The sequence below is a fragment of the Salvelinus namaycush genome, chromosome 7, assembly GCF_016432855.1.
Source record: "Salvelinus namaycush isolate Seneca chromosome 7, SaNama_1.0, whole genome shotgun sequence".
In the NCBI taxonomy this organism is placed as follows: Eukaryota; Metazoa; Chordata; class Actinopteri; order Salmoniformes; family Salmonidae; genus Salvelinus; species Salvelinus namaycush.
In genome coordinates, this window is record NC_052313.1 from 44,932,628 (window position 1) to 44,957,608 (window position 24,981).

The following is a 24,981-nucleotide window of genomic DNA, read 5'->3' on the forward strand; positions in this document are numbered from 1 at the left end:
AGTGTCCCAGATATACCTACAGAATAATACGAAATGCTCTGAGACCAGGTTGCTTTCCAATCTCCTGTTTTGGAAGACCAAGGTGTTCTGTGATGATATGAGAAAGTTATGTTAATGAGCTCCTTGTCAGATCTGTAGCACCTTGCTGTCTCCCTCCTTCCTTCTCTCTGATCAGGGAATAGAGAAAACACACACATCAGAGAATGCCTAAGAGGGAAGCCAGACGAACCCCAGGGAAGCACAGCTTCTTACTAGCCCCAGCGGGGATGTGTGTTTGCTTCCTGATGTGCCTCGGTGCTTTCTTTTCGGGAGGTGAATGTAAGGGCAGGAACCTAATCAAAACAATCGTTCAGTAGTGGGTCGTCTGGCTTTCTTCTCCGTTTTGTACACAAAAAGACGTCATAGTCTCGGTTCCCAGTTTTGTGTTTTCCTTTGTGTTCATGTCTGTCCTCAGATCAGCAGGTCTGCATTCCTTAAGGGACTGGTCACTCACACACTCGAACCCCACCAACACACACACACCCTCCCCCATCCCCTATCCAGCTGAGCATTAAAGGGGAGGAGACCCCAGCAGGAAGGTCACATGGTCGGCCCCTGACTTGGGTCAGCCCTCAGGGAGCTAGCTTCCAGATTGGTCGTCATTAAAACTCAGGGATTAGTAGAAGACTTAGAGCCCACACAGCCCACCCTGTAGGCTATTTACACACACAGGGGCCAGACACTGTAGAGAGAGGACAGAGGACAACTAACAGGAGCCCTCTCAACTTCTCGGGGGCTGAGGTTTGACAAGTTAGTAGGACAGGAGCAGAGTTACATAGACAAGTAGCGGAAGATGGAGGTGAAAAAAGGTGGCCGTATGGACTTTACTAGAAGTTGACCAGACTGGACTGGATTTTAAGGAGAGCCTGAGTCACATCACCCTCAGCTGTCTAGCCCTCCTCCACCCCTCCCTCCTCCCTACAGTCAGACAGGATGTCCTGTGGACAGGCAGAGACCGGGGGACCCGGGGGCCACTGGGCCCCCCCATTAAAGGCTTCCACTTAGGTTTGGCCTGAAGATGAGAGAAGCAGTTTTCAGGTAATGAAAGATCCAGGCTCGCTCTGCTTCTCACTGTCTCTATTTGTCTTCAACACTTGTCTACTGTACTCTGGAATACTCGGTAGCATGCTGGAGAACTCTTAAACCTGCATACTAAACCCCATGTGTTGTGTATAAGGTCATGGCCCCCTGCAATAATATGCTGGCTAATCAATGGCCTAACTCCAAGACACTGACTTACGCTCTCCTTCTTGACTTTGAATCAGTTTAGTCTCCACAAGTTGTGTTCCTTGTCAGGACATGGGAGACATATGGACTACAGGCTTGTGAGTATTAATAACAACAGCAGATGATGACTCTTGGTCTAGATTTACAACTCTGTGGAGTATTCTGTCTGCACGCTACTGATGGGGGGGGGTGGTAGGATGATGCAGACAGGCAGGAATGAGTGGATGGACGTTCAAGTCCAGACGTGTTGTTTGGAGAGTCATGCTTGGTTTCAGACTGCTGAAGCTGGCCCCCACTATTACCACGGTCTGAGAGAGGGGAAGGGAGGAGAGGAGAGAGACCATAGGGTCAGGCTGTACAAACACTACAGACCATGGTCATGTGCTTACCTCGTTAGCGTGTTAGCACGTTCTGGCCCACGGCTGTACCGACGAGTTATCACCCGGCCACAGCTAGCTAGCTAACACACACATTCCCCTGATTCCCAGTGAGCTCCGTGATTGCGTCTGTGTGCACTCATGTTCAGAGATCAATGCCCTTTTAGGCTAATCCAACACCCAATACCAGCCCCAAAGTGTTTCATTTGAAGCATTTCAAACAGGGCCCCTCGATCTGAGCAGCTGCGGAGTTGATTTGTGGCGCTGGTCCACACCCCGCACATCTGGTGGTGTCTTGAGGGAAAAAATGTCTCATTTGATATTCTTTGAAGCTACTTTGCTGTTCTGCTCACAGCCATCAGACTTTGCTGTTCCACTCACAGCCATCAGACTTTGCTGTTCCACTCACAGCATCAGACTTTGCAGTTCCACTCACAGCCATCAGACTTTGCTGTTCCACTCACAGCCATCAGACTTTGCTGTTCCACTCACAGCCATCAGACTTTGCTGTTCCACTCACAGCCATCAGACTTTGCTGTTCCACTCACAGCCATCAGACTTTGCTGTTCCACTCACAGCCATCAGACTTTGCTGTTCCACCCACAGCCATCAGACTTTGCAGTTCCACTCACAGCCATCAGACTTTGCTGTTCCACTCACAGCCATCAGACTTTGCTGTTCCACTCACAGCCATCAGACTTTGCTGTTCCACTTACAGCCATCAGACTTTGCTGTTCCACTCACAGCCATCAGACTTTGCTGTTCCACTCACAGCCATCAGACTTTGCAGTTCCACTCACAGCCATCAGACACATTAGCGATGGATTGGAGATGGTTAGACTGATAATATGTGTCAGTTCTATATTTAAACCACCCACATTATTAGAGGGTTTGTTTGTTGCTGATTTTATATTTCTCCGTCCCCACCCTCCCTTGTGCCGCAATTAACCGAGTTACAGGAGTTCCAATGTAGTCAGGGAATTGGAATGATTGAGTTTATTTAGGGGGATTAGGGGAAGTTTTGAAATGTAATTTCATTTCAGAGGCTGATCAACTTGGAGAGGTTATTCAGATGAAACAGTCTGTCTATCATTACTGTATAGTGGTGACAGAGTCGTTAGTTGGAGGGGAGATCACTGTTTATAAAAATATACTTATTAGCACTGTGTAATCTATGTCTGTAACCAAGACCTGATACACACACTCTACTTTGATCTGCACTCTTAAGTCACTGACACGCGCACATACACACACACACGCACACAGACACACACACACACACACTAATTCACTTCCGCTACGGATTAACCATGTTGGTTATGATGATATTTTACAGGCGTACTAAACGAGGTCAGATTACAAGCCTGTGTGAAAGTAGGGCATCCGTTGGTTCACACATGATCAAGACTTTCCTGTCTTGCCGCCATTCAAAGGGCTGCCGCTGGGTAGGATGCAGACCAGCAGACTGCCTGTGGCACAGTGACATGGAATATGCAGTGACCTTATGGAAGTTGTATGGATCTGGTGGCGGTGGCACTCATCTGCGATAGTCACACAAACAGGCAGGCAGGCAGGCAGGCAGGCAGGCAGGCAGGCAGGCAGGCAGGCAGGCAGGCAGGCAGGCAGGCAGGCAGGCAGGCAGGCAGGCAGGCAGGCAGGCAGGCAGGCAGGCAGGCAGGCAGGCAGGCAGGCAGGCAGGCAGGCGACACAGGAGTTGTCTATGGCGTAATATGAACACCTGTCCACACATGATCAGGCACGTAGACTGATACGCATGGTCAATGCATAGAGACACTTGTGCCTTAATAGCCGCTACTAAAGTCATTTATTTCGAGGGTTGAGCCAGTGAGGTTTCGAGGGTTGAGCCAGTGAGGTTTCTTTCTCCTCTATAGCCGTTGCTAAAGTGTTAATGGACGCTTCCGCTTTGTTCTGTTTATTTTGGATCCTTTTCAAAACCTATCAAGATGTCCACAGTACCGACTTGGATACACATTATCCTGAATGCTGATCAATAAAAACGTCAGTGAAATTCGCTGCTCTGTCTTGATTGTTTACAGCGGGTCATTTCATAGGGGATTTTCAGAGGCGCTCTCCTGTTGTTACCTCATCAAAATGTCGAGAATAAAGGTGTTAACATGGCGTCTAACTTGAAATGACCCTGTACTTCATTACATAGCAGCAATGCCAAGCACTGTAGATGCTTATGATAGGGAATGTACAAGGACCTTAGCTGGTTGTGTGTAGAGGGGAGAGAACCTGACCACAGCCACCTTCTCCTCTCCATGCCCCAAGAGGAGCATCCAGGCAGGGTGAGGTTTGAGGAGGTTGGGGGGGGGGGGGGGGGGGAGGAGTGCGGGACAGCTGTGCTCCTGGCTGTGCTGTGGAGTAATACGATTCATCCTGTCATCCTCCCTAAGTGTCTCCTCTGGGGCCCGTCAGTGATGTTCTATGCTGCATGTGGGCCGTACATGCTACCCTTCACACGCACATACGCAGTCACGCACACACACACACACGCACATAACCCTAGCGCAGATCCTCCGGGAGTCTCAGAGGGCTAGAGGCCTCTGCTGGGAGCCCCTTGGCTCACTGCTAACTGCTTCCTATGGCCAGAGATGTACACGTGGAAAAAACATAATGGATTTCCTCGAACTCCAACCTCAACTAAAGGAGAACCTCAACTAAAGAATTGTGTTTTCAAGAGGAATTAACTCGAGTCTTATCCATATGTCCATGCAGTGACTTTTTGGTCGCGTGTTTGTGAGACTTGTACCCTATGTGACACGGTACTTCACTCAAATGAAATGAAAATGGTGGAAGCATCCTGGAGGTTGTCGTTATCTCTCTCAGAAGAATAGGAGGCTGTAAAACAGTGACATAACTGCCTTGGCCTGCCTGGCCTCTGACTGTCTCACTCGTCCCTTTGGTGTCCCCCTGCCTCCCCGTCATGCATGTCTCATTGTCAGGGGTCAAAGGTGACTTGAAAGAGCCAGTGGTCCTAGGATTTAAGGAATTTGTAATGCTTCCCCTGTGCTAAAGGGGAAGGATGCCCCCCCATTTTCCGCTTTAAACAAAACTGGATGTGTATCGCTTGGTCAGAGAACGAGTGCAGAGACCCCAACAGCATTTGTCCTGAGGGCTTTATTAGGGGTCCAGGTCGCTCAGTGCCCTCTAAGGTAGGAGGAGAGGGTAGAGGCCAGGAGAGTCCCCACTACAATGACCCATTCTGGTCGAAAGAACACAAAACAAAAGTTTGAAAGAGGATAAAGAAGTGGCTTAGCTTAATCTATCGGCCTGCCGGGCAATTACATGCATTTATAGAGGTGGAGGAGATTTAGTGGAAATGAGAAAAAGAGTGTTCAACCGGAAAAATGGAACTTCAAGAATGCTGAGTCGGATCGTTTGGGTGAGTTTTCCAGGAGCTATTGCCAGGTGAAGATAAGGCGATAATAATATTTATCCATCAAGTCATGGTGACCCCTCGTGACCCCAATCCGGCTCAAGACTCTTTTTCAAATTGTGTCTTTGTCAAACCTGGTTAATGGGGTGTTTTGGAGAGCTCAGCTCCTAATACCGTGTTGATGGAGTGAGAGTTTGGACCAGGGCTTTTCCCAAGGAGCCCGGAGGCTGCAGTAGCCAGATAGATCAATCCAACCCGTGAGCTCACGGTCTCACTCTTTCTCTATCATGGTAATATGTGTCCTGAGAAATACGTCTGTTTGTCTTTGTCTGTCTGCCTGTCTGTCAATTTGTGGGATTATTGCTTGTGCATAGTATTGACATGACGACACAGCAGTGACTTACATAGCAATAGAAAGTGCTGGTTTCAACTCAGCCTCCCTAATCCCTGGAAGCTAATAAAGCTCCACATGTCTGCTGTCCATCCATCCATCCACCCCTCCACCAATCCATCCCTCACACTCATCCCAGGCTGAGTGATCCCTATCCTGGCTTCCCCCCTGTGGCCACAGACCTGAAATCTGGTTGTAGCCTAGCCGCAGCCTAGCGTCGACACAGCAGGGGCTGTCCTCCTCTGGCTCAGGCTTAACATGGGACATATGGGAAAGGGTTTCCCTCCCCCTTAACTTCTCCCTCCCTTTGGACTTCCCTTACCAGACCATCATCCTGACTGGGACAGCATAGGGATTGGATAATAACCCACCACAAGGCAGGCCACCTCATAGAAAGCGAGACTGGTTGAGACTGGCCTGCGGGTTGTGTGTGGTTCATGATTCCAAACCAGCGACCAGCTAACGGACGACCAACCAAACATGCTGGCAGTGTCTGTTCGATGGGAAAAGCACTCAGGCTTGTATGATTCTTGACTGGCCTATTTCAGCAGACCCACATTTTGATCTGTGTCTGGGTCATCCGGTGACACAGTGCTGAGAGCAGGCTGGCTGGCTGGTCCTTTTGCTTGTCCCTATGGAGCTTAGGGAAGTGTGCACGGTGTTTGTGGCATTGTTTAGGAGAAAGGATGTTTGTAAGAACCCCAACGGACCCAAATTCAGCAACATGGGGTAAGTTAGACTGAGGCAATTTGATCAGTGTGAGCGTTTAAAGATCTGTGTGTGTGTGTGCGTGTGTGTGTGTGTGTGTGTGTGTGTGTCATTCTTTTGCTAAATCCTTGGTTGTGCATGAAGCATTGTTAGAGGTACCTCTGAGAACTAATTTAATTTCACTAGTATCCGTTCTACAACTGGAATAGCGCTTGATAGTTTTTATTGACAGGTGATAAAAATGGCGTCCCATTTGAAGTCTGGACAGTGGTGAACGTTTTCATGGCTTTAATGGCATGAAGCTGCAAATCTGTGTGTCAATGTTCGGGCCATCTGAAAGCGGCTGAGACATGAGTAATGTGAGACACAGGAAGCAGGGGAGACCGCCACACAGGGTGTTCTACCTCTAACAGGCCAGTTTGGTCCATCAATGGTTTGCATGTTCTGATGACTTGTCAAACACACCTCATTCAGCTCATTCAGACATCTGGCTTCCTTTCCCCATTGGATTTACTTGAAGTGATGTGTGTGTGTGTGTGTGTGTGTGTGTGTGTGTGTGTGTGTGTGTGTGTGTGTGTGTGTGTGTGTGTGTGTGTGTGTGTGTGTGTGTGTGTGTGTGTGTGTGTGTGTGTGTGTGTGTGCCTTATACCTGGGGCTGGAGATTGATTGGAGACTTAATTGTACTTCCTGGCTGTTGCCGACGTGTTTGAAATTCAGCTGGTTCAACACACACATTGGTGCAGTCTGGGGGTCAAACGAGTCAGGCTTTGCCTTCTTTAATCCATCCCTCCATCCTTCCCTTCCTCCCTCCTTTTCTCCAGCGAGGTCCTCAATAGAAGGTCATGTACAACCACTGAGATTGTAACCACATTAAGAAAAATCTGTTCGGACACAGATTTATGTTTTTTTTTTGTTTAGAATCAAAGCTATCTTTCACAGCATGTTTTCACTTAGATTGTTATCAGCTCTAATGGGTTGGGTTGACATCAAGTAGAGTTGATAGCGTAAAGATTGAAGTGTTTCACACACAAATAGGAAATTCCCAACAGATTTTAAATGGCAATGTTATTACATTTAGTATCATAGACAAAGTTAATGGCTGAAGTTGTTAGGGAGAAAAAGATCATAGACTCTGGCCTATGTAAATTGAATCGAAGTGATATCATATTTACACTTAATATACAGTGCATGTGCCACTTGAGGATGTTTTGAAATTGTCGATGGATTACAGTTAGGATCTTAATCCAAGTTTATTATTAGAGATACATGAAATTAACACTCAGGATCTTTTAAACCACACTCTATTTGATTACATATAAACCATTTTATTTTTTATTTTTTTTAAAGCATTATGCACTCAAAACAACCTCGTGGATCTCCCTCCCCTGTCCTCGCAAATTATACTGCTAAATAGCTTCAGAAAACACTATAATTCCTAATCAGTACACCATCAAAATGTGATTATCAGGGGTAATTGTCCAAGACAGTCCTATTTGTGATGCTCCCCCAGATGAATCGGAGGGAGCAATGTGGTTCGAATTAATGGGAGCTAAACTTGAACCCGCCTTTCAAGAGGACAACAGCGACAATAGAACTAAATGTTATGTTCAGGTCACTGAGTGTGTAGCTAATCTCCCTTAGTCATGTATGGCGCTGAGGGATGAGATGTGTCATATGTAATTTGTAGGCTAGTAGCTGAAAAGACACCCGATAAAAATTTGTTTGGCTTCCTCTCATATGTAGCTTTTGAACGCCAATGTTGCAGCATTACATCATGTCATAGCGTTACGACGTGTCATAGCGTTACGACGTGTCATAGCGTTACGACGTGTCATAGCGTTACGACGTGTCATGGCGTTACGACGTGTCATAGCTTTTTGAATTGTCATGGCATTACCACATGTCGTGGCATTAAATCGAATCAAATTGGATTTGTCACGTGCTTCGCAAACAACAGGTGTAGACTAACAGTGAAATGCTTACTTACGGGCCCTTCCCAACAATGTAGAGAGAAAAAAAGAGAAATGCTAGAAATATAATAGTCCAACACGAGGAATAAATACACGAGTAACGATAACATGGCTATATTCACAGGGTACCAGTACAGAGTCCATGAGCAGGGGAACAAGGTAATTGAGGTAGATATGTACTGTACATATAACTAGGAATAAAGTGACAGATAATAAACAGTAGCAGCAGCGTATGTGATGAGTCAAAAGATACAGTGTGCAGATATTCCGGGTATCTATTGGTTAACTATTTAACTAACTATTAGAATAAGCTGTTCAGCAGACCATTACAGCTAGTCCTGTACATTCCTGATTCATAGAATAGCATTTTGACAGTCACGGTATGGCGTCAGGCACCTTGTAGCTCAGCATGTACTGTGAAGTCAGACTTTGTCACCTCTCTGCAGTGGCTTCCATCCATATCCATGGTCCCTTTATCCCCCTCTGCTCTCTCTCTCTCTCTGCTTATATGGTGCACATACAGGACCCTGTGACCAAACAGTCTGGGGAATCCAACACATGTTGAAGTCATTCCCCTCAAATCGGCACTGGAAGCCTTGTGTGTGCGCGTGTGTACGAGCGTGTGTGCTGCAGGGGAATTGTTCTGCCCATCTTTCCTTGCCAGGCTGTAGATTCAGAATGGGCCTGGGCGTGTCCAGCATTGCTTGTTGGGACTTTTGAGGCACACCATGTGCTCTCGTGATCTGCCCTGAATCAGCCCCTATTAAAAACACACAAAGAGACCCTTTCAGGTGCTGGCTAACCACAGCCACCAGACCTCCGGCCTACAGCCCCTAGTCCTCATCCACAACACAGGCCAGCCAGAGGAGAGGAACATCAAAGGCCCCCATCATCCTGTCACTTAGCCATGTGGAGGTCACCGGGGTCAGACCACTGGTAATGTCTGGTAATGTGGCGGAGAATGTGGAGAATTTGATTTGAATATGTTTGTTTTAGGGAAGAGAAGATTTTGAGGGAATGAAATAGTGAAATAAAGTTGTTTTGATGAAGCAGGATTTTTTAATATATTTTTTACCTTTATAATACAGTATCAATGTAAATATTGGGTAAGTAATTCATCTAGTGAATCAAAGTAAGGGTCAGGAGTTATTCCTTACGACATGATCTGACCAGTAAAAAACTCATGACCCTGGTCACACTGTAGACACGCCGGTAGGTTTGTGAAGAGGATGACTGAATCCCACTGTATTTCAGCTCAGCCATATTTGTTTTCCCAACTAATGTTAAGTCAATAAACTCTGAATGAGTCAGTTACCCCATGTTGGTTACTTCCAATACCATACTAATCTGATTTAGTATGTCATTCAGTCATAAAGTCCTTGACCTGGCCTGACTACAATGTCCCAGTCCCACACCCCCTATCCCTGACCACAGTGATTAAGGACCGTGTTCTAAGCTGCGGGCTACAGCAATCTGCCATAGACCGGACTACTCACTCAGCCTCTCAGTCAGTCAGCTAGCTAGGCCTGATTATAGCCAGCTTATCTGGCTTTCAACTCAACCTGCCAGATTGCGCGGCTACTACGATGGCAGAGCACAGCCCTGCCTACGCTAAAGCCATCGTGCAACAGTTCAACTGTGAAAACAGCGACGGGAAACCAGGCAAAATCTCACTGAGCTCTGATGTAAGAACAAAACAACAAACAAAACAAACGTGGCTGAGTTGTCTTCTCCAGAGCGTGTTAAGCCTGAACAATTAACAGTGTCAACTGTCACTGTTGAAAGGATGATCAGAAGTGTCACCACTTGAAGGTGACTGACACCGACAGGGAATTCAGTGAGACACAAGTAGGTGGCCTAATGCTGTTTACTGCAACATCAAGTTATCTGTCCTTTTGCTGTCTCTTTGCCCATGAAATGTTGAAATGCCGTTCCTAAGATAGAGATCTTATGACACACCCATCTGTCCATCCATGGTTATGTACCTGGCTACAGTAGGTCCCTGGCTAGGTCGCTGGCTACAGTAGGTCCCTGGCTAGGTCCCTGGCTAGGTCCCTGGCTGTGTCCCTGGCTGTGTCCCTGGCTTTGTCCGTGTGATGATTTGGAATTCGTCTTCGTTTATCAAAGTCTGGCCTTCTCTCCCTGCTCCACAATGATATTCCTCTCCTGAAATGTCACAGTGGTTTCATCGCTCCACCTCTTTGTACTCTGACTTGTAGGCCTATTTCCAGCCGGGTCAATGGAGGGAGCCCTATCCTAGACAATCTCCCTAAAGGTACAACTCTCACTGGATGTGTTTTTTTACCTGGAATAGGCCAGGGAGAATGTAGAACAAGAGGTAATGCCATTGTAGTGATTCATATGGGAATCAGGGGTGAGGAGTAGAATATTGATGTAGGCTGTGGGGTAAAAGTCTCTGGTTTGCATTGAGAGAAATCAATATTTGGCACAAAAATCGAGGCACAACCGTATCACAAGTCCCATAGAGGCACTGGGGCAGAGGCAGTCACTCAATACTCTGCCTCAGTGGATGCACTTCTGAACCTCCCCAGCACCATATGTACCCATTCAGCACCACATCGTGTGGTGTACCACATACTGTAGTGGGAAGGGACTGGGGTACGATCCAAAACCCACCGTCCCCTCTTGTGTTGCTGGCTCTAAACCAATCTCCCCCTTCTTCTTCCCCCTCTGTTTGTGTGTGTGTGTGTGTGTGTGCATGTGCAGGATGGAAGAGACAGTGCGGACGCTGCTGCAGAACCAGGGGGTGCTGGAGCAGACAGCCGTGGACACTGTGGACATCATGAAGGCCTACAAGGTAACACCGCACTGCTCAGCACTTCTCCAAAATGCTCTTTATAAAGCCAAACCGTAGAGGCTTGTGTAGGAGAAATGCTTTGTTTGGTAACACAGGCCATGCATTAGGATAAGTTGTTGTTATTCACCATCAATTAGGAGTGTGGGGGGGTGGTAGATCAGCTTTAATATTGCAGATAGATTGTGGCTTTTATCAATGTAATTGTCTGTATCTTTACCAATCCCCCATATATTTTTTGTAAATATACACCACCATTCAAATTTGGGGTCACCTAGAAATGTTCTTGTTCTTGAAAGAAAAAATCTACGATAATCGAGAATTTCAATGAGAATTTTTCTACGGCTGGCCATGCTTTCCACCTGGCTACCCCTACCCCGGTCAACAACTCTGCACCCCCTACAGCAACTTACCCAAGCCTCCCCCATTTCTTCTTCACCCAAATCCAGATAGCTGATGTTCTGAAAGAGCTGCAAAATCTGGATCCCTACAAATCAGCTGGGCTAGACAATCTGGACCCACTCTTTCTAAAATTATCCGCCGCAATTGTTGCAACTCCTATTACTAGCCTGTTCAACCTCTCTTTCGTATCGCCTGAGATCCCTAAAGATTGGAAAGCTGCCGCGGTCATCTCCCTCTTCAGAAGGGGAGACACTCTAGACCCAAACTGTTACAGACCTATATCTATCCTACCCTGCCTTTCTAAAGTCTTCGTAAGCCAAGTTAACAAACAGATCATCGACCATTTCGAATCCCACCGTACCTTCTCCGCTATGCAACCTGGTTTCCGAGCTGGTCACGGGTGCACCTCAGCCACGCTCAAAGTCCTAAACGATATCATAACCGCCATCGATAAAAGACAATACTGTGCAGCCGTCTTCATCGACCTGGCCAAGGCTTTCGAATCTGTCGACCACTGCATTCTTCGGCAAACTCAACAGCCTTGGTTTCTCAAATGATTGCCCCGCCTGGTTCATAAACTACTTCTCAGACAGAGTTCAGTGTGTCAAATCGGAGGGCCTGTTGTCCGGACCTCTGGCAGTCTCTATGGGGGTGCCACAGGGTTCAATTCTCGGGCCGACTCTTTTCTCTGTATATATCAATGATGTCGCTCTTGCTGCTGGTGATTCTCTGATCCACCTCTACGCAGACGACACCATTCAATATACTTCTGGCCCTTCTTTGGACACTATGTTAACAAACTACCAGACAAGCTTTAATGCCATAAAACACTCCTTTTGTGGCCTCCAACTGCTCTTAAATGCAAGTAAAACTAACTGCCCGCACCCGCCCACCCATCTAGCATCACTACTCTGGACGGTTCTGACTTAGAATATGTGGACCACTACAAATACCTAGGTTTCTGGTTAGACTGTAAACTCTCCTTCCAGTCTCACATTAAACATCTCCAATCAAAAATTCTATCTGGAATCGGCTTCATATTTCACAACAAAACATCCTTCACTCATGCTGCCAAACATACCCTCGCAAAATGGACTATTCTCTGGGTTCGAGCCCAGGCTCTGTCGCAGCCGGCCTTGACCGGGAGGTCCATGGGGCGACGCACAATTGGCCTAGCGTCGTCCGGGTTAGGGAGGGTTTGGCTGGTAGGGATATCCTTGTCTCATCGCGCACTAACAACTCCTGTGGCGGGCCGAGCGCAGTGCACGCTGACCAGGTCGCTAGGTGTACGGTGTTTCCTCTGACACATTGGTGCGGCTGGCTTCCGGGTTGGATGCACGCTGTGTTAAGAAGCAGTGCGGCTTGGTCGGGTTGTGTTTCGGAGGACGATTGGCTCTTGACCTTCGTCTCGCCCGAGCCCGTACGGGAGTTGTAGCGATGAGACAAGACAGTAACTACTAACAATTGGATACCACGAAATTGGGGAGAAAAAGGGGATAATTTTTTTATTTTATATTATTGTTTTAAAAAATTGACTATTCTACCGATCCTTGACTTCGGCGATGCCATTTACAAAATAGCCTCCAACTGCAAACAACAAGCAAACTGGATGTAGTCTATCACAGTGCCATCTGTTTTGTCACCAAAGCCCTATATACTACTCACCACGGCGACCTGTTTGCTCTCGTTGGCTGGCCCTTGCTTCATATTCCTCGCCAAACCCACTGGCTCCAGATCATCTATAAGTCTTTGCTAGGTAAAGCCCTGCTTAATCTCAGCTCACTTGTCACCATAGCAGCACCCACCCGTAGCACACGCTCCAGCGGGTATATTTCACTGGTCATCCCCAAGCCAACTCCTCCTTTGGCCGCCTTTCCTTCCAGTTCTCTGCTGACTGGAACGAATTGCAAAAATTCACTGAAGCTGGAGTCTTATATCTCCCTCACTAACTTTAAGCATCAGCTGTCAGAGAATCTTACCGATCATTGCACATGTACACAGCCCATCTGTAAATAGCCTCGCACCTACCTCATACCCATATTGTTATTTATTTTTTTGTTCTTTTGCACCCCAGTATTTCTACTTGCATATTCATCTTTTGCACATCTACTGTTTCACTCCAGTGTTTAATTGCTAAATAGTAATTATTATGCCACTATGGCCTATTTATTGCCTTACCTCCCTTAATCTTACTACATTTGCACACACTGTATATCGATTTTTCTATTGTGTTATTGACTGTACGTTTGTTTATCCCATGTGTAACTCTGCGTTGTTGTTTGTGTCGCACTGCTTTGCTTTATCTTGGCCAGGTCGCAGTTGTAAATGACAACTTGTTCTCAACTGGCCTACCTGGTTAAATAAAGGTGAAATAAAATAACAAATACAACAAATTTGCATCATAACGGGAAATGGAGGTATGGCAGTATACATTTCAAATAGCCTAATACATGCATTAGCTAGATGTATTGTGGGTGAACGTAGGGAGTATAACTCTGAATCCCCTATTCCTTATACAGAGCACAATGTTTGACCGGGGCCCATAAAGTATTTAGCACTAGGCATAACAGGAATAGGGGGCCTTTTGCGGTGTAGAGTCTCTCTCAGCGGTGGACCATATTTCCACATAGCCAGATACCCTGTGATTATTCAAATGATGGGTATTATACAGAAGAACAGCAGCCCCAGAATTAATCAACCTGAGTGGATTATTTAACATGGAATTAGGATCTGTCAACATGTGCCAGTGGAGGGGATTGATTTCGCTCTGACGTGTGCCAGTGTGGGGGGATCGATTTTGCTCTAAGTTATGTGAACGGATGCATCAAACACATACATGTGGAGAGAGACATATGTTAGGTTACCGAGATGACTGTACCTACTGTAACCAGATGTTCAGCAAGCAATCAGACGTAACAGGGCTGTGGTAATAAGAACAAGCTCTCAATTAATGGTACCATTACTGGGGGAGAGATATGGGTCATATTCATTATGCACCAAACAAAAGAAAACTGACTCGAACAGGGAGGGACGATTGTAAAATAAGAAATGCTTAACTTTTTACAAATGAATACAACCCTGGTTTCAAAGTGCCTGCGAAACAAAATAATCAAACAAAGTCAAGATTAGGAACCACCGGTATGTTTTAGCCAAGATTGGAATAGTCCTTTAAAGTTCAAAGCAAAATGTAATGCTAGTTGTTGCCAAGGACAGCATTTCCAATTCATGTTCGGGAGGGAGGGACGACTTGATTTGCAATGCATTTGTATATGGCGGCGCCAGCAAGGACTCAACCTCATCTGTCAATGTCTCCAGCCATGGCTGTCTGCGTCCGTGAAAGCCTATCATCAGACTTGACAATTAACTGTCAAGGGGGGAAGAGAAGGATTGAATGAAAATTTAACAGAGGTGCACAGGTGTACATCAGGCGATAACAAAAAAAAGGCTTTGGTGAGATTTTGGGGGGAAAGTCCATTTACTTGCATTGCAAAGCTCATTGGCTGGCTATAGGCATGGTGTTGAGGTTTACACGGCATCTAACTCCCAGCTCAATTGTAGTTTCATCCCTCTCTGGTCCTTGATCAGATTTGGAATAGGATGGAGATAAGAGGGTTTGTGAAATGGATGTTGCAAATGAAAGGGCGGTGACCTCCTTCGATCGGACTAAGCCATGCATGTTGAGTATTTAAAGGTGTCTCAATCTCTCCTATTGAAATGTACCTACATTTAGGATTCATGGCAACTATATCACCCCAGAAGCGGTGTTGTTTTTTTAAAAGCACATTCAATGCATACAGATAAATGCCCAGTTTAGTCCAGTGAGGATTAAGCGTTTCATATTATGACATATCACTTTGTTTTGGTTGCAGGAAATCCATCATAAATCCCCATTGGTAGGGGTTTTGTATTAAATTGTAAGGAAAATTGCGTTTGTTGTAAATACAGTATATTAGATTTAACAACAGGCTATGGCTATGCTATATGTCTCAATATCACATACAAAACAACATCGTGTACTGATTTAAGACCAAGGTAGCATGATATACTTTATTTGAATGGTAATATCGGAGTGAAAGAAAATCCCTCCTTGACTTCTAGGATAGTGTGAAAATACTTGAGAATAATTGACAGACGACACATGACATATCCTCCTTTACCAGTACTCTATATCCTGTGTTGAATGTACAGTACCTAATTAGCTAATCAATGTCAGGATGCTGTCTGGTCTGTGAATCTCCTGGTGAGCCATTATCAGGGACCCCATAATTTTATTATGTTTGCTTTTAATTTCCGCCTCTGTGTATTAGTGTCACAGCTGGAGACTGAGGCAGGGTGTGAAGGGGGAGAAAGGGGGGTGTGGGGTCCCCTATCGGCAGACAAGATGGAGAGGTCTCAAGGTCACTGCCACTCTTGAAATACAAGTGAAACGCGATTAGGGATTAGGGGATGTTTTGGAGTTTAATAGTTTTTTTCTCTCTTCCCCTCTCGCTCTCTCCTTTCTGTTCTCTCTCTATCTGTTTCTTTTTCTCTCCTTCTTCTCCCGCCTTTGTCTTTCTTTCTTTCTCGCTCTCTCGCTCTCTCGCTCTCTCTCTCTCTCTCTCTCTCTCTCTCTCTTTCTCTCTCCTCCTGTCTGTCTATCAGGATAAACTCTCGGAGGAGGTGCAGAAGACGCGTGACAGCCTGGAGCAGAACAGCAGCGGTGGCGGCCCACTGCCGTCTTCTGGAGACCCTTTGCTGCCAGACATCGGCAGCATCAGCCGAGCGGAAGAGTTTCAGGACCAAACAAAGCTCCTTCTGGAGCGTCTGCGCACCCTAGAGGTACAGTTTAAAACATGGCTCTCCCTTCTGCCTCCGCGACCAGGCTCTCCTTCTTATGTTTGCAGTCTGGAGCATAATGGTCTTATCAAAGGATTGTGCGCTCTGCTGTTTGAAGAGCAAAGCGCTCCACAGAGGGCTCAGGTTTCGGGACTTGGGGCCTTTACAAATGTCTTTGTTCATTTCCATAGCGCTCCTTCACTGTTCCACTGTGTGTTCTGTTCTCAGCATTAGCAACAGTTGAGTCAGAAATCCATTTTGAGTAATCCTTCTGATTCTGATTGTTTCCGACCATACAGTACACCCACTAGACTGACACACCAGGCTTTCAGATCTCCTCAGCAATTAAAGGGGCTAAGTCTATTAAGACTTAATCAAATTACGCTCAGAGACCCACCTACTCATTTATGAAGGGTCTGTGGCTAATGTTCAAATACTTTGAGCGTATGATAGAACCCCTACCGGAGTGCCCGATGGGAAGGGTTTGGTTTTGCACTTTTAGGACCACTCCATTGGTCCCATTGCTGCCAGACAAACTCAATCAAGTGCAGAAAAAGTATTAAAAAAAACAAATAATACTGCTTGAACCCAGGTCTTCTCCTCAGCCACTATGGACAGCTCAGACATGAGAAAACGCTGCCAGATATAGACGACCCAAGAAACCGGCACGTTCTACAGACATTATTAACAGTGACACTAACGCAACGCTGACAGAAATTGCAGTTAAGGCTAATTACAACAAAATGCAATGTAATTGCTTGTTGTTTTTATAGCTCCTCTATCACTGTATAAGTTGTCTTCCCTGCAGTCAAAGAAAAATAATGTCTGGCCTGTCTCGTGATTTGTCGGGGGAAGCTTCCCACATTACCCCAAAAAGCTACATTCTAAATGAGTTTATCGGAATTTATCTGCCATTTTCTTCGGTCCGCTGCATCCGTGATGGATGCTCCTCCAGAAGAGAACCGGCTAGAACAACGGCGAGGCAATACATCACTGGCCTTTGTTATGTGTAAACGGTGATGACACTAAGTAAGGGCGCCCATTTCTATTTCCCCCCCCACCAGCCCAGCCCAACTGATATCATTCATTACCATGGTGGGCATGCTGTGCCTTTAGAAACGGTTCTTCCTTTAAGTTTAGATTGAATCCTTTATGAAATTAAATCCATCTTGGAGAAGAAGAAAAACGTGTGTTCTTTTCACAGATGCTTGGAGGATCAGTTAATGCTGCCACTCTAATTTATATATTTTTTTACGGCCCCAAAAAACGCTAATGGAAGTAGTGTCGTTGAGTGATTAGACTTTCGGTCGAAGGACAAAATGAGTTAGGGTTCATCTCGAGTGGATTTGGACAGAGGATGGAATACAAGTCAGATGATGTACCTAACTCATCCATTCCAGCTCAACTCTCAATGCTTCTAGCTTTCCACCCAAGTGAGTGTTGTAGAGACTCCATAGTAAGACAGAGCACTAGAGCAAGCAAGTGACTGGCTCTTGGGTAACTGTCTGCAGTTTGAGCAAGTGTGCATGCCCATTGCCCAGCCTTGTGCCCATGCAGCTTGGCTGGCACAGTTGGCAGCCGGGTGCCAGGGAAAGGAGGCCTGGCGTACAGGCGTCACAGAAGGACAGCTGGCACTCTGGTCTCAGTGCAGGGCTGGCTCTAACTCCTGTTCAATTACAGGCCGAGTGAGAACTGACTGTGGTGCAGCCAGCTCTAGCCCTGTCCATACAATCCCTCATCCCTTCTCCACCCTCCTCACCCCAATTCAAAACCTACTGTAAGCCAGAAGCAAAAACTCCTGCTGTCTGTAACTCTGTTTCCTAGCTAGTTCATTTCCATTGAAGTTTAAAAGAAAAATACATCCCTGATTCTAGAAAACCACTTTTCTAATCATGGGAACTCAGCAGGAGAAAAGTATCTGGATGATCATGCATGTATTCTGTTCTATAAAAAGCAACTTATAATGGCATGCATAATCTATATGTTTCAAAATCTATGGCAACAGCAGTTGTAGTTGCTATGCTTTAATTGTAGCGGCTGTAGGAGCAATACATTGACAGGATGCGCTAATATGAATACATGTTCATTATGTGATTTAGTTGCTCTTTTCATCCCCATTCAAAATGTTTTTTTTCTGACATGAGACATTTATTTAGTTGAGCATTTTGTTGATAACGCGTCGCAGCTGAGCTCCGCATTCATTCACAGTGAAATTGATTATGCGCTGTGGCTGTACCCAAATATTGTTTTTCAACTAGGCTCAAATAATATTTTTATTGTTAGATTTCGGTCTGCGATGTCAGACGCTCTCCGTGACGTTTTGCAATAGAAGGTGGCAAAAGAGCTCTGTAATGAAGGTGTCTGAAATGCTTTTAACGCGAGCAGAGAATGTTCAGCGTTCATCCTGGATGCTTTTAGATGTGCGGTTATCAGGCTCCGTTTGATGGAAGTAGACACATCTTCCCACACACTTCCCATATCAACAATAGTGTCAATACAGCACGTCACCTCACCTTTCTCCGACCCCTTGTCCCATAGAGAAAGATGATTCAACCAGTTACTACCCACACAAAGAATATGATAAGAAACATTCAAAAACATGCTTATATGCAATCTCTGGGTAATTATTTGCCTTCACTAGGAGTTTTTACTTTACTAACATTCATACGTAATAATACAAGTGATTTTTTTTTTGTAAAGGGCTTTTCGTGTACATCTCAAAGTTGCTCGTTTGTTTTAGCTCTGTGCCATTTCGATTAAGGCAGGAGAATATGTTAGGTGCAATTATTTCGCCTGGGTTTTAATCAAAGGCTGGCTGTTTGTACTAAAGGGCATGCGCCGAGAGAGGCGAGCTAGCCGGAGCGATGTTGACAGCTTCTAATATGGCCTGCCTGGACCGCCTGCATTTGACAAACTAGAAACAGAGGAGATCAATAGCCCCTCTCCCTTAAAAGGTGAAGCAATATTCACCCCCCCCACCCCACCCCACTTAAAACAAGGACATATTCACATTAGCCCCTTCTAGCCCATTCTACCTAACTTCTTACTTGTACCTTTAAAGTTCAGGATCATAACTTCAATCCCCTTGACCTTTCATTGTGAGATACTGTACTTCTGCAGGTTTTTATTAGTTGGCCCCGGTCTTATGGTTGACACCTGACCTTTTCGACCTCCGGCAAATCCTCTCTTGTTGTTATCTTGTTCTCTGGCAGTGTAGTCTTGCACTACACAACACAGATATGATTTGTTGCATCAATAGTTTTTCATATGAAAACAAAGATTGGAGAGACTACAAATGCCTTTGGCATTATTTTCATTGGCCACATATGGAGTATCATTTCACATCTACACTGAACAAAAATATAAATGCAACATGTAAAGGGTTGGTCCCATGTTTCATGAGCTGAAATAAAAGATCCCATACATTTTCCATACGCACAAAAAGCTTATTTCTCAAAATTTTTGTGCACAAATTAGTTTACATGCCTGTTAGTGAGCATTTCTCCTTTGCCAAGATAATCCATCCACCTGACAGGTGTGGCATATCAAGAAGCTGATTAAACAGCATGATCATTACACAGGTGCACCTTGTGCTTGGGACACTAAAAGGCCACTCTAAAATGTGCAGTTTTGTCACACAACACAATGCCACAGAAGTCTCAAGTTTTGAGGGAGCATGCAATTGGCATGCTGACTACAGGAATGTCCACCAGAGCTGTGGCCAGAGAATTGAATGTTAATTTCTCTACCATAAGCCGCCTCCAACTTCGTTTTAGAGAATTTGGCAGTATGTCCAACCGACTTCACAGCTGCAGACCACATGTGTGGCGTTGTGTGGGTGAGCGGTTTGCTGATGTCAACGCTGTGAACAGAGTGCCCCATGGTGGAGGTGGGTTTATGGTGTGGTCAGGCATAAGCTACGGACAACGAGCACAATTGCATTTTATCTATGTCAATTTGACTCCACAGAGATACTGTGACGAGATCCTGAGGCCCATTGTCGTGCCGTTCATCCGCCGCCATCACCTCCTGTTTCAGCATGATAATGCACGGCCCCATGTTGCAAGGATCTGTACAACGTAAGATGTCCCAGTTTTTCCATGGCCTGCATACTCAACAGACATATCACCATTGAGCATGTTTGGGATGCTCTGGATCAACGTGTACGACAGCGTGTTCCGTCAATATCCAGCAAATTCGCACAGCCATTGAAGAGTGGGACAACATTCAACAGGCCACAATCAACAGCCTGTTCAACTCTATGCAAAGGAGATTTATCGCTCTGCATGAGGCAAATGGTGTCACAACAGATACAGTACTGACTGGTTTTCTGATCCACAGCCATACTTTTTTTTAAAGGTATCTGTGACCAACAGATGCATATCTGTATTCCCAGTCATGTGAAATCCATAGATTATGGCCTAATGCATGTATTTCTGTAACGGCAGCCTTCCTCCTCTTCGTCTGAAGAGGAGGTATAGCAGGGATCGGACCAAGACGCAGCGTAGTTTGTGCTCAACATATTTAATAATGACGATAAACATGAACACTTAACAATTACAAAATGTGGCAAACCGATACAGTCCTAGCTGGTGCAGAGAAAACACAAAGACAGGAAACAACCACCCACAAAACCCAACACAAAACAAGCCACCTAAATATGATTCCCAATCAGAGACAACACAAAACACCTGCTTCTGATTGGGAACCATATTAGGCCAAACATAGAAACAGACAAACTAGACACACAACATAGAATGCCCACCCAGCTCACGTCCTGACCAACACTAAAACAAGCAAAACACACAAGAACTATGGTCAGAACGTGACAATTTCAATTAGCTGATTGCCTTATATGAACTGTAACTCAGTAAAATCTTTGAAATTGTTGCATGTTGCATTTATATTTTTGTTCAGTGCATGTCAATCAGGGTAGATAATTATATGTTGATTGTTCTATTACCACCTGTGATTGTTTTTTATGTATTTAAATTGACTAGCAGGCACCGCCTGGTATTTCTTTATATACTACTTTAATCACTTTACCTCTTCCTTCATTACTGTTTTGGTAAATGGCTCATAAATAAATCTGATGCATACAAACTGTATGAATTGCTTTTAACGACAAGCTCTCGGTGGATTTCAGTCATCACTAAATGTGTTTTATTTTGCTGTACAGGAGGAAAACTCAGCATTGGCCTTGGAGAATGAGAGCCAGAGGGAGCAGTATGAGCACTGTCTAGATGAGGTGAGTAGTCCAACCCTCGCTCTATTCACCCAGCCCTCAACCTCAGTGAGGGAATTCTATTTTTCACCACACTAATGATAGCCTACATCTCAGGAACACGTGTTATTTCTTTCCTATTCTGTGACTTATTGTGAGTTGTATTCTTTTCTATTTACCTTTAGTGACTTTCTTTAAGATCTTACCGATAATACTGATCAAACAGGTTACAAACACTGCACTATTTCCAGTATCCTTCTCTACCTTTAGCGACTTTCTTTAAGATCTTACCGATAATACTGATCAAACAGGTTACAAACACTGCACTATTTCCAGTATCCTTCTCTACCTTTAGCGACTTTCTTTAAGATCTTACCGATAATACTGATCAAACAAGTTACAAACACTGCACTATTTCCAGTATCCTTCTCTACCTTTACCGACTTTCTTAATACACAATTTTCCTGCTCTCAAATTCTATCAATGCAATTCCAAAGTAATTCCTCTCCAAAGGAAATGTGATTATGGAGAAAGAGGTACTTTGCGTTCTGACGGCGAACTGTGTTGTGGGAGAAGCTGGGTAAATGGTGGCCTGAGGGAGCCGAATGACAGCAATTAATGAGCTTGTTGGCTCGGACCGCACACTGAGTCACCCTGAGGGAAGGCCGGAGGCCCGCGGGTGCCAGAAGGGACAGACTGGTCTACACTGTGGTGCCAGCTACTGGGACTCATATGACCTGAGATCTGGGCTCTAGTGCCAGAGGGAGTGGGGGTGGGGAGAGGGGAGATGTAGATTGATAGTGGGACAGAGAAAGCGAGAGAATGACAGAAAGAAAAAGAAAGAGAGAGAAAATGATAGAGAGATACATGGAGCGTTAACAATACTTTATCTGTGTTGTTAACAGTCCATCCGTGGTATGCAATTGTTTTGAAACGCTCCAAGCATACTGTATGAAACTCCACACCGTGCTGCAGCCTTGGAGGCTAATGCCTGGGGTGGGCCCAGACCAAATCTCTTTTCCACTTCCGTGACCTCAAAAAGCAAGGGCTGTGCTGCTCTGTTGTCTGGTCTGGTGTTGTGTTGTCCTCTGAAGTCTCTTCCGACTGGAGCAAGCTCACTAATGAGCATGTTGTGATGCGGAAGTCTCCACAGCTCTAACAACTCTGCTGATGGGCTCAGGACTCTTGGAAACTGAGGAGAACTTGTTTAGTAATGATGCATTTTTTAAATAAAAATATTGTGGATTATTATCTCTACATAAGCAGAGAGGTGGTTGTTTGGTATGCTATTTGGGCTGGCCACTCACTTTAGTTTTTAAAATGATATTTTTTTGATATATATAATTTTTGTTCCACTTAGTTAACATGTGCAAATGTCATGCTATTGAAAGGCTGGTAAAAGGAGTTATGCCACATTTGGCAATGCATCAGATGCAAGAGACTGTCATGCCACACTTCATGTAGTATGACCTTTACTATAAATGCTCTATAAAGCCTTTATAAGTTGTTTTATTTATCAGTTGTTGTAATTTAGATTCTAACTTGAAGATCATTAAATCAATCAATCAAGTTTATTTTATATAGCCCTTCGTACATCAGCTAATATCTCGAAGTGCTGTACAGAAACCCAGCCTAAAACCCCAAACAGCTAGTAATGCAGGTGTAGAAGCACGGTGGCTAGGAAAAACTCCCTAGAAAGGCCAAAACCTAGGAAGAAACCTAGAGAGGAACCAGGCTATGAGGGGTGGCCAGTCCTCTTCTGGCTGTGCCGGGTGGAGATTATAACAGAACTATGCCAAGATGTTCAAAAATGTTCATAAGTGACAAGCATGGTCAAATAATAATCATGAATAATTTTCAGTTGGCTTTTCATAGCCGATCATTAAGAGTTGAAAAACAACAGGTCTGGGACAGGTGGCGGTTCCATAACCGCAGGCAGAACAGTTGAAACTGGAATAGCAGCAAGGCCAGGCGGACTGGGGACAGCAAGGAGTCATCATGCCCGGTAGTCCTGACGTATGGTCCTAGGGCTCAGGTTCTCAGAGAGAGAGAAAGAAAGAGAGAACGAGAGAATTAGAGAGAGCATACTTAAATTCACACAGGACACTGGATAAGACAGGAGAAGTACTCCAGGTATAACCAACTGACCCTAGCCCCCCGACACAAACTACTGCAGCATAAATACTGGAGGCTGAGACAGGAGCGGTCAGGAGACACTGTGGCCCCATCCGAAGATACCCCCGGACAGGGCCAAACAGGAAGGATATAACCCCACCCACTTTGCCAAAGCACAGCCCCCGCACCACAAGAGGGATACCTTCAACCACCAACTTACAATCCTGAGACAAGGCCGAGTATAGCCAACAAAGATCTCCACCACAGCACAAACCAAGGGGGGGCGCCAACCCAGACAGGAAGATCACGTCAGTAACTCAACCCACTCAAGTGACGCACCCCTCCTAGGGACGGCATGAAAGAGCACCAGTAAGCCAGTGACTCAGCCCCTGAATAGGGTTAGAGGCAGAGAATCCCAGTGGAGAGAGGGGAACCGGCCAGGCAGAGACAGCAAGGGCGGTTCGTTGCTCCAGAGCCTTTCCGTTCACCTTCACACTCCTGGGCCAGACTACACTCAATCATATGACCTACTGAAGAGATAAGTCTTCAGTAAAGACTTAAAGGTTGAGACCGAGTCTGCGTCTCTCACATGGGTAGGCAGACTGTTCCATAAAAATGGAGATCTATAGGAGAAAGCCCTGCCTCCCGCTGTTTGCTTAGAAATTCTAGGGACAATTAGGAGGCCTGCGTCTTGTGACCGTAGCGTACGTATTGGTATGTACGGCAGGACCAACTCGGAAAGATAGGTAGGAGCAAGCCCATGTAACGCTTTATAGGTTAACAGTAAAACCTTGAAATCAGCCCTTGCCTTAACAGGAAGCCAGTGTAGGGAAGCTAGCACTGGAGTAATATGGTCAAATTTCTTGGTTCTAGTCAGGATTCTAGCAGCCGTATTTAGCACTAACTGAAGTTTATTTAGTGCTTTATCCGGGTAGCCGGAAAGTAGAGCATTGCAGTAGTCTAACCTAGAAGTAACAAATGCATGGATTAATTTTTCTGCATCATTTTTGGACAGAAAATTTCAGATTTTTGCAATGTTACGTAGATGGAAAAAAGCTGTCCTTGAAACAGTCTTGATATGTTCGTCAAAAGAGAGATCAGGGTCAAGAGTAACGCCGAGGTCCTTCACAGTTTTATTTGAGACGACTTTACAACCATCAAGATGAATTGTCAGATTTAACAGAAGATCTCTTTGTTTCTTGGGACCTAGAACAAGCATCTCTGTTTTGTCCGAGTTTAAAAGTAGAAAGTTTTCAGCCATCCACTTCCTTATGTCTGAAACACAGGCTTCTAGCGAGGGCAATTTTGGGGCTTCACCATGTTTCATTGAAATGTACAGCTGTGTGTCATCCGCATAGCAGTGAAAGTTAACATTATGTTTTCGAATAACATCCCCAAGAGGTAAAATATATAGTGAAAACAATAGTGGTCCTAAAACGGAACCTTGAGGAACACCGAAATGTACAGTTGATTTGTCAGAGGACAAACCATTCACAGA

The 24,981-nt window shown here is 45.2% G+C and overlaps 1 protein-coding gene across 1 annotated transcript in view; it reads left to right on the plus strand.

Moving 5' to 3' along the window:
* The window catches only part of LOC120051302 (nck-associated protein 5-like), a 155,097-nt gene that overhangs the window by 88,230 nt on the left and 41,886 nt on the right, over positions 1-24,981 (plus strand). The window contains exons 6-8 of the mRNA XM_038998109.1: positions 10,840-10,930; positions 15,971-16,147; positions 21,324-21,392. Coding sequence (XP_038854037.1) covers positions 10,840-10,930; positions 15,971-16,147; positions 21,324-21,392 — 337 coding nt within the window. The remainder of the gene's footprint in view (positions 1-10,839; positions 10,931-15,970; positions 16,148-21,323; positions 21,393-24,981) is intronic.